Source organism: Scaptodrosophila lebanonensis, unplaced genomic scaffold (genome assembly GCF_003285725.1).
Source record: "Scaptodrosophila lebanonensis strain 11010-0011.00,11010-0021.00 unplaced genomic scaffold, SlebRS2 tig00000053-arrow-pilon, whole genome shotgun sequence".
NCBI lineage: Eukaryota > Metazoa > Arthropoda > Insecta > Diptera > Drosophilidae > Scaptodrosophila > Scaptodrosophila lebanonensis.
Window position 1 is genome coordinate 9,018,948 of NW_022060548.1, and position 9,313 is coordinate 9,028,260.

The 9,313-nt window shown below is 39.6% G+C and overlaps 2 protein-coding genes across 2 annotated transcripts; one reads left to right on the top strand and one right to left on the bottom strand.

Annotated features, from left to right (window-relative positions):
- Positions 1-105: 105 nt before the first annotated feature.
- LOC115624142 lies at positions 106-3,506 on the top strand. The gene is made up of 2 exons (XM_030518739.1): positions 106-2,035; positions 2,460-3,506. The coding sequence occupies exons 1-2, from the start codon at positions 140-142 to the stop codon at positions 3,330-3,332; spliced, it is 2,769 nt and encodes a 922-aa protein (XP_030374599.1). The 5' UTR covers positions 106-139; the 3' UTR covers positions 3,333-3,506.
- On the bottom strand, positions 3,502-4,878 carry LOC115624143 (MAGE-like protein 2). Its single transcript, XM_030518740.1, has 2 exons — positions 4,797-4,878; positions 3,502-4,741 (listed from the first exon to the last, which is right to left on the bottom strand). The coding sequence occupies exon 2, from the start codon at positions 4,717-4,719 to the stop codon at positions 3,835-3,837; it is 885 nt and encodes a 294-aa protein (XP_030374600.1). The 5' UTR covers positions 4,720-4,741; positions 4,797-4,878; the 3' UTR covers positions 3,502-3,834.
- Positions 4,879-9,313: the final 4,435 nt, after the last annotated feature.

Consider the following 9,313-nt stretch of genomic DNA (forward strand, 5'->3'; position numbering starts at 1 on the left):
CTATTTTCGGCGCTACCACAAGCGCGCAACGTTTATCAACACTACTTACGCATCCTGGCTTCTGTTTTGAATTTCTTTACACAGAGTGCATGTTTGTGTTGCTTATTTGTTTTGATGGTGTTTTTTTAAAGTGTAGAAAATGATTGAAAGCGGTGACGACGTCGTCGCTGCTGCGACTTCACAATTGGACATATCAACGCGCCTGGCTGCGCTGAGTCGTTGGCAGGAGGAACAAAAGCGATTGTTGGAGGAGCGTCAATCAAAACAACGCGAAATTTTGGGCTTAGAACAACGCAATATGTACCAAATGCTGGGACTGCTGCAAAATGAACTTCAAACAGAACATGATATGACAGAGGACAGCATTTCGCAGGACCAGGATGCAACGTTGTGTGATGACCTAGAACAACCCGAAATGCCGCGTCATCATGTAGCCTACCAAATAGAGAATAGCCTGCAGGAGCTGCATCCAGACAAGGAAGCATCCGCAAAACCAAAACGTCCTTTTCTGCGACGTGGAGAAGGCTTAAAACAACGCTTTAAGATACATCCCGATCAGCTGCGTCTGGATAATTTGCCGCGCTACAAGTTTTCGAAGGCGCATCCGCAATATCGCGCAGCTGCGCCTGCGCCTCCGCCTCAGCAGAAGAAAGCGAGCATATTAAAAAAGCGCAAGGACGCGGAACCAACTAAGAGTAAAGAATTAGATCCCCCACCACCACTTACTTTACCCGAGCAACGCTTTCAGCAGCTTCTGTTAAGCGCCAATAATGCGTGCAATTCAACGCCTGATCTCAAGTCTTCGTGTGCTTCGACAAGTGATAGCATATCGCCCAAGGTGCGTTTCATGGAGATAAAAGAGCAGATGGGCCATATGCCGGGTCAATCGGCCGACGACGAAAACTCCACAGATGCCAGCTCAATGGCTGGCGTCTGTTGGGCCAAGGTGCTGGACACCCAACAAATCAAACCGTTGCCAATGCTTCAGCGGCGAACTGCTCAGATTCGGGTCGAGGAGGAGGGCAACGTCAGCATATTTGAGCTGTTGGAACAGAAGGCACGCGAAGGTAATATCGACATGAATTCCAGCTGCATACGCGCCTTTATGGCACGCAAAGAGAAGCGGTACGAGGCGCCCGATGACAGCGATCACATTGTGGTGACACAGAAAATGCGGGAGATGCGCCTCCAGCCGGAGGTAAAGGAAATCATCGGTCAGGAGGAGGAGCTGGAAAGCGATGAAGATACTGTTGGCGACAGCACTTTAACTCTCACGCCTATTCAAGTAGGCAAAGCTAAGGTACGCGTGCGTTTCTCCGACTCCAATGACACCCACGAATATACCGATGGAGCCACCTTATCAGCAAACAGCACTGTTAATGGCAATGTGGAGCTCTTTGAGCAATTCAAGACAGCCCTCTTTCAAGCTCTGGAACAAAAGAAGGCACAATGCCCCTCCACTGAGGAGCCACTCGCACAGGAGCTGCATGCCAAAGCAAATTTGGTGCGGGAACGTCTGCAGGAACTTGAAACCGAAATTGCCACATTTAAGGAGCAAAACTCACAACTCCTGCACCTGAAGCAGCAACATGAGCTGGAAAAGGCGCGTTGCGCTCAGGAACATCTGGAGGCCATGGAGCGCGTGCATGATGAGAAAATCCAGGCGGAGATCTATCTGCATGACGAGCGCATGAAAATCGAGGAGGAGCGACGCAAGTTCGAGCAACAAATGCGTCTACATAAGTCCAACGTGAACAGCAAGGAGAAAAAGGAGTTGGCGGCACTAAAGCAGGAGGTGGATGCCCTTCAGCTGCAGCTTAAACAAAAGGAACAGGCTCATGTGTCGGCGCAGGCACGACTGCGGGCCCAAATGCGTGCCCTTGAGAAGGAGCAACGCAGCTATCGTGATGAGATAGAGTTGCTGGGCAAGGAGAACAAGCGTCTGGAGCAGGAGTTGATAAGATTGGGACGTGAGAACAACAACAAAATGTTGCAGGAGATCAATAGAAACATTGCACGTCTGGCTCCAAAGGTGGTGAGTACCATAATTTTGAAAGTGTTAATACTTTCTTAAATTGTTAAGCTTTGAACGGCGGACGAACGACTGACCGACTGTTCGACTGTATGAACGGCGAGATCTTTTAAATTATAACAGCTAGGAATATCAAGTTTGGCGTATAAAGTTGTCTTATTTAGATGCAGGATAAGTTTGTTTCAGAAGCTATGTAGGCTTACTACTTTATATAGGAACGGTGGTTTCAATTTACGATTTTTGTTTTGTAGAATGACTTAATATATTATATAACTGCTATAGGAACAATCGTTAAAAAAACAACTCTTAGTATCAAAAAGTTTTTTGCATTTTACAACTTTGGTATGTTTTGGTCTTTTATAATGCCTTACCATATTCTCTAATAACAACTAAACATTTTCCCCATCAACTTTTTGTTTCCCAAAAGACACCTAACTCATCCGGACAGATATTGGATGAAAATGGGCGACGTACCAGATCTTTGGATGTTGTGGAAATGGAGAAGCCAGCTAAAGAACGTGAGTCAACAAGACGCCGAGGCAGTAATGCTCCAAATGCCAATACTCGCAGCCGTAGTCGTTCACTGGGAAGAACAAAGAAGCCTCCGGAGGCTTTAGAGGAAAGCTATGCATCCAGCTCCAGTTCCGCTGATTCGGAGGCGCTTGAAGTGACACCAACGACCAGAAAGGTGCACTCGAAAGCCGAGAATAATGTCGATAGCACAGCCACGGAACTGAAGCGTGAAATTACAAATGCGGATGGTAGCAAAGATATTTGGTATCCCAATGGCAATCTCAAGAAAATTAGCGCCGACGGGATGTCAGTGCGGATGCTTTATTTCAATAAGGACATCAAGGAGACGGACATACGGGCTGGCACAGTCAAATATTATTATGCCGAAACAAATACGTGGCATACCAGCTACTTGGATGGCTTGGAGATTCTCGAGTTTCCTAATGGCCAGACCGAGCATCGTCACAAGAATGGCGTTATCGAAATACATTTCCCCAACAACACCATCAAAATTGTGGATCCCAGTGATACGGAAAAGCTGGAGGAGTGGCGCTACGCGGATGGCACACATCTCGTCCAGCTCCGCAATGGGGACAAGATACTCAATCTGCCAAATGGCCAGAAGGAGATACACACGAAGCTTAATAAGCGGCGTGAATATCCGGATGGTACCGTCAAAATGGTCTATCCGGATGGCAGCCAGGAGACGCGCTACTCCAATGGTCGTGTGCGTCTCAAGGACAAGGATGGCAAACTAATTATGGACACGGACTATGCAAAATATTAGTAATATAATTCGTTTAATGTTAAATTTGAGTGCAAGTCATTACTTATACGTGGGCTGCCTTTTATTTATTGGGCTGCCTGATTTTTCTTTTACTATTGTATGGGTTTGCATTTTTAAGATCAACCTATGATGTACACAGAAATATAGACAATAACTGTCGAAATTTCACTTCCAGCTGGTGTGTATTTTTATTTGGTTAAGAGGGCGGACTCGCCTTTGACAAGCGATGATTTAGTTTCAGGATTGTGTTGGATTCTAAACAGTTAGCCAGAAGTGTTTGTTCTGAAATATGTATTCGTGGCTGAGTTTTGTAAAAATCTCAAGTGGCTCACAATGTAATTTTATACTTTATCCATTGAATTGCGTAAGATTATTTACATAATGCTAGCGAAGGCCCAATTTCTTTTAAATTATTTCCTTGTGTTTAAATAATATATAGAAGTATGAGCAATAGCAGCTATATCTAGATTTATTTAAGAAAAAACATTTTCTTTGGCTTTAGCTATCCTAGTTCATTTTCCAATTGTGAAGCCTCGACGTCTGACAGATCCAAATCTTGCTCCGTCCAATCCTTGTCCAAATCCACAGAGGATGTCTCACTTGGAGTCCTCTGTGTATATGCCTCCGGATTGGCCAATCTTCTAGCCATATTCAGTTGCTGATCGAAGAACGATGGGTCCTCGCGGAACAGCTTGGCGGAGAAGGCAATAATATCGTCAAAGGATATTTCGGCCTCAGCACGCGGACCCCAACTCAATTGGATTTTTGGTTCGCTGAAGGAAGTAATTGGCTGACGTTCGCGCTTTAAATACATCTGCTTTACAAATGTCTCCTCGATGAGTTTCTTCAAATTCTCACCGAAATAGCTATGCGTCTCATTCACATCAATGTTCATGAGATTAAGGAAACGGAAAAGTTGTTCGTCCTCAACAACATTTTGGCGCATGAAGATGAAAGTGAGGATTATGTAGAGCAATGTGTAGACGGGACGCTGCTGTTTTGTCAGCTCATAAGCGGATGCAATAGGCGAGTCGGCTATGCAAATGAGTCTCTTGCCAGGACCCGGTAGCTGCTTTAGCTCAATCCCATAATGCTCCTTCAGCAGTTCCATGACGGCCGCCACACGTTGGTTTTGTTCGTTGTTGTTGCCACCAGATAGTTGTTGCAGTTGGCTCATTTTTATGGGCACTTTGCTCGCAATATGACGCAATATGTAATTAAGTATGGCGGGCAATTTTTCATCGCGTCTCTCCACTTCTGGCTGTGGTGTCGATCTCCGACCGCGTCCAGCAGATCGGCGCGTACTCGGACCGGGTTCGTCATCGTCCTCAATTTGTGATGCTGCCACATTCTGCGTACGGCGGGTATTACGCGTTCTGGAAGCCATCGATAGGGAATCTCATCACCTCCTTTGGAAAAGGGTTTTGTTATTATATATATTTACTGAAATACTGCAGTTCTTACCTTTTGATTTTCGAGGAACTGTGTTTCAAAGACGGCTAGCTTGCAAAACGAGCAGCGCGCTATAGTGTCATTAGAGATGAGCGATTGTTAATGCCTGTGATATTATCACTATTCTTTAAAATCACAAGTCGCAGCTATAACGAGCTATCGTTATCGCAATCTGTAATTTTCAAATGCACACGAATAATATGATATAATAATAATATAATAACATAATAATTGCGATATGTCAGTTGTAATTAAGCTTTTTTCTTTTGAAAAAAATTATTTTATGAACCTTTCATGTCGGATTTGTGTTTTGCATGTTTTTTAAAAACAAATAAGTCAAAACAGCTAATTGAAATATTATCAATGGATTAGATAAGAATTTTAGGATTTCATGGTTTTAAAATCGTATTATTAATATTTTTGTAGTAATATTTGAAATTAATAATAATTACACGACGACGATGGATATTTATCAAAATTTATTTCCCGCAATTTTTAATTTATTGATGAAAAATATTTGATTTTTCGGATTATTTTTAAAAACAATAAATATCCCAAAACAAATGTTATTAAACGGTTTATGAGTCAAAAATGTAAAAACTATAATTAAAAATAAAATGTTTGAGAATAGCATTTTATTACTATCTATAAAATGGTAATTTTTAACTCCCTAGAAAGTAAAAAATTGAACTAAGATGAACGATATGCAAAGGTAAAACTAATTTGGCTATCAACTAAATATAAATGTTTGCTCTATCTATGCATCCAATACTTGATTGACATTTACCTTCATGGCTATTTTTTGCGTTCAAGTGCACTTAATTAGTTCGTTTAAAAGGCATTACACAGTAAGTGGTGTGAATAGGACAATGTGTGTCAGAGCACTTGATACGAGTGGCTGAGCATCGATTACAATGTGCCAGTTATCCTTTTTTGTTGCTATTCTATCTATTGATTTATTGCTTCAAGTTGTGGGCGCCTCACTGGCGTTGCCAGAGAGGGTTCAGTTGCTTAGAAAACCGTTAGACGGACGGCTGTTGGCTTTCGGATTGGCAATTGTTTTTAATATTAAAGTGCCAAGTGGATTATAATTAGTAAGCCTTTCAAATCTCTTGAGTGCTAAAATTGCATTTTGCATGGCGAGTTATGTATTTTTTCTATTTAATTAAATTGTTATTTAGCGCGCAACAGGAAACAAACAACTTTCAAAAACAAATGCAAGTGACATGCACGGTCGACAAAGCCAACAACAAACCAAATAAACAAGCAAATGAAATGAAAATGCATTTGGTGCCGCAGACGAGATATTGCATCCAGACGGCCTATGTATATACATATGTACAAGTATGTACATACGACTATGTATGTATGACTTTGGTCGGGCATAGTTTATTACCTTGAAATATTTGTTTTAGGCAGCCAGCAGTCGACTGAAGACTGGCAACATCGCTTCGCATATTTGAGTGAAAACTACTTACATACTCGTACCCGTATTTCCTGTGTTGTTGTTGCTTCTGCGAGAGTGCGTAAGCCGTTAAAAAAGTCGGTGCTTTATCTTATTATTGATGATAAATGCGCAGGCGGAAGATAAAAGTGGGCTTGGTGGTAATACAACCAACCATACGGCGAAGCTTTTGTGCACATTTTAATTGATATTTGCCGAAGGTTTTCTTCACTACTCTTTAAAACAAAGCAACAATTTATGCGCACCTCTTTGTTTGCCGGCTGTCAGGAATTCTTCTTTTAGAAATAAATGAGGTCTATACGTAATTGCGTGTCCGAATGTTAACTCTAAATGAATTGTGGAGTGTGAGGCAAGCAGATTCTGGCAGTTGTTAAAACAAAACAAATTTGCATATAAATACAGACCCTACGAGCAAAGAGCAAAGAGAGGCGTGGCAGCTATTTCCGACTATTTGTCTGTATGAACATCGAGTTCTTTTATGCCAATATCCATATATTCAGCACACTTGGCAAATAGACTCTCGCTTTTCAATTGCAAGTAAAGATTTCAAAAATAAGTTTAATTGCTTGTAAAGTTGCTAGGGGAATAATTAGTTTAGAAAAGTGATATATGATTATCTATTCTTGTTTACTTATTGCTGACTGTTTGTGTGTATGAACGTCGAGATCTTTTAAACCCATAAATAAATAAATTGTTTTTGAAATGCAAATTTTATATCATTTACTCAAAAGTTCTAATCAATCTTGTTTAATTTTATGAACGTAAATGTCTTTTGAACCCAAATATATAAAGTCTTGTTTTCGTTGGAAATTATGTTTATAAACAATTCTCTTTGTAATTTTAATGTGTGGTGTAATTGTTTTGATAATTGGTACAGAAAAGAGACTTTTTCAAAAACGTATTTAAACTTTTATCCAAGTGAAAAGTTATTAAAGAAATATTAAAAGCAAAACAATCTAGCGAGCAACGAACTGTGAAATGTCGCATAAATATTTTGTCCGCTAAACTAGAAACTTTTTTTCTGCCTGTCAAATACAAAGGTAAAAATTAACAAAGCATATTGTCAACATTATGACTATTCATATGACTTTCTATATACACACACACATAATGAACAACACTTGCCGTTTTACTTTCAAAACGAGCCAAGTGCAAAACTAAGCTTAGCTTTTTTATGGCTGGCTAATTGCAGATGCTATTCACAGAGTTTTGAAGAAAGTCAAGGTCTCTCTGGCCAGCCAAGACTCGTTATTGGTTGTACACACACAGACTAGTTTAATGTTCGACCATTAAAATTACCAAAAGTCAAAATCAAGTCACTTATTAGAATTTTCAAAGTAAACAGAAACTCGTGACCAAAAACAAGTTTTTTGTTGAAAAAAAAGAGTTGAAACTATTTATAAATTAATAACTGATATTCGAAAAAGGCAAAAGAAATAGAAATATACATACATACTCATGCATTGGGTATACACATAACTATACTCGTAACAATAGCCGCTTAGCTCTTGGCTCGCCGCCGTTGTCTTTGGAAGCCGTCTGCCTCCAGCGGTTGAAATTCTTGTCCAACTGGTGTTGAGGTGCCAAACAGAACCGCTCTCCGCATCTCTTTCACAGACAGCCGGCGTTTCGATTATACGGCAAGTATTCGGATTCAGTTTCGTATTAGTATCAATAAAAAGCGCAACACAAAATATGAATGCTGACGGCATATGTTTGCTTCTGAATACCTGTTTGGTATTTTCAAGCTCATAAAGTCAACTGTTCCATTAATAAAAGGCTGAAAATAATCATAGATTTTCACAATTTGTGCTTCTCCAAGACATAAGTACACAGGTGGAGTTAATAAAGTCTGAAATTATTCGAAATGTGGAAGATGGAAATCGTAATGTCTGGCATATTCTTAGTTTTTAATTACAATCGAATCAACATTATTTTAAGGAAATTTCTATTACTATGAGATAAAATAAATTTAAAAAAATAAGAAAATTTGTTAATTTATTATGCTCTGGCTGAATTGGAAAATGCCCTTTTGCCTTGGGCTGTTCCATTTCGAGAACGGTATAAACTTAGCAAGGGTAATATTTTTCAGGTTCATACATTTTTTTATGTCTCTGTACAGTTCTTGAAGAAGTAATTCTTGTCATTTTAAGTCACGTCTATAAAAAAGCTATGAACTAAGGGGAAAGTTAATAAAAGGAAATCAAGAATTAAAAAAATTATAATACTTTTGCTGAGTTTAAAAGGGTTTTAGAATTTTAGCAAAAATAAGAGTTTCATTTTGAAATGCTTTTGTAAGAAATAATGCTTCGCGTTTAATTATTTGTGTATAATTTATTAATAATTTATTAAAAAAGTTGTATAGCCCATTGTTTTAAAAGACTAACCATTTTTTAACCATAATGAAATGCGTTGAAAGTGTGATAAAAATCAGTTGCGATTTTCGTATAAATAATGCGTAAACAAAAGACTTTGACAACGAATTCGTTAGCATAGCTAAATAGCGCAAAAAATGAAGAGGAAAAAAAGAAATATGAGGCATTCTAAGCTACCAATTATGTTGTCAATTTGTTAAGATATTTAGCACACAGACCTTGACGCAGACAGGGCCTGAACTAAATCCATTGGCTAGGGAACGCAAATGGGCTGACCTTTAACACTAAATAAATTTCGAAGCAATGGTCAGCAGATAATCAAATTAAGCGCTTATCATTGCGGCAATAGTGCCTTTTACATGCTTCACGTTTCTTAAGTAATTTATACAGCAATGCAGCAACAATTAAAACTATACAAATGGGCCAACAGGGCCAAGCTTACTCGTGCATGCAAAATCACGCATACGCAGTGTGTGCACTTTAACGCAACTAAATGAAAGATGGAAGGGTGGACGGTGGGGGTGGAGCAGAGCTTAAAGTGTTGACTAATAAATGGGCATATAAATAAGACTTAAGCGGCACTAAACTGTAGCTGCTAAGTGCCCCGGCAGAGACATTACTTTGCGTTATTTGGGTCGCAATATTAATCGTAGCATTCATGTCATGGCATTCATGTCTTCAAAAGGTAG

Bases quoted from the DNA above. Each gene is read 5' to 3' on its own strand.
- LOC115624142 (XM_030518739.1), top strand. From the start codon at position 140: ATGATTGAAAGCGGTGACGACGTCGTCGCTGCTGCGACTTCACAATTG. The intron at 2,036-2,459 runs GTGAGTACCATA...GTTTCCCAAAAG, and splicing joins CACGTCTGGCTCCAAAGGTG to ACACCTAACTCATCCGGACA.
- LOC115624143 (XM_030518740.1), bottom strand. From the start codon at position 4,719: ATGGCTTCCAGAACGCGTAATACCCGCCGTACGCAGAATGTGGCAGCA.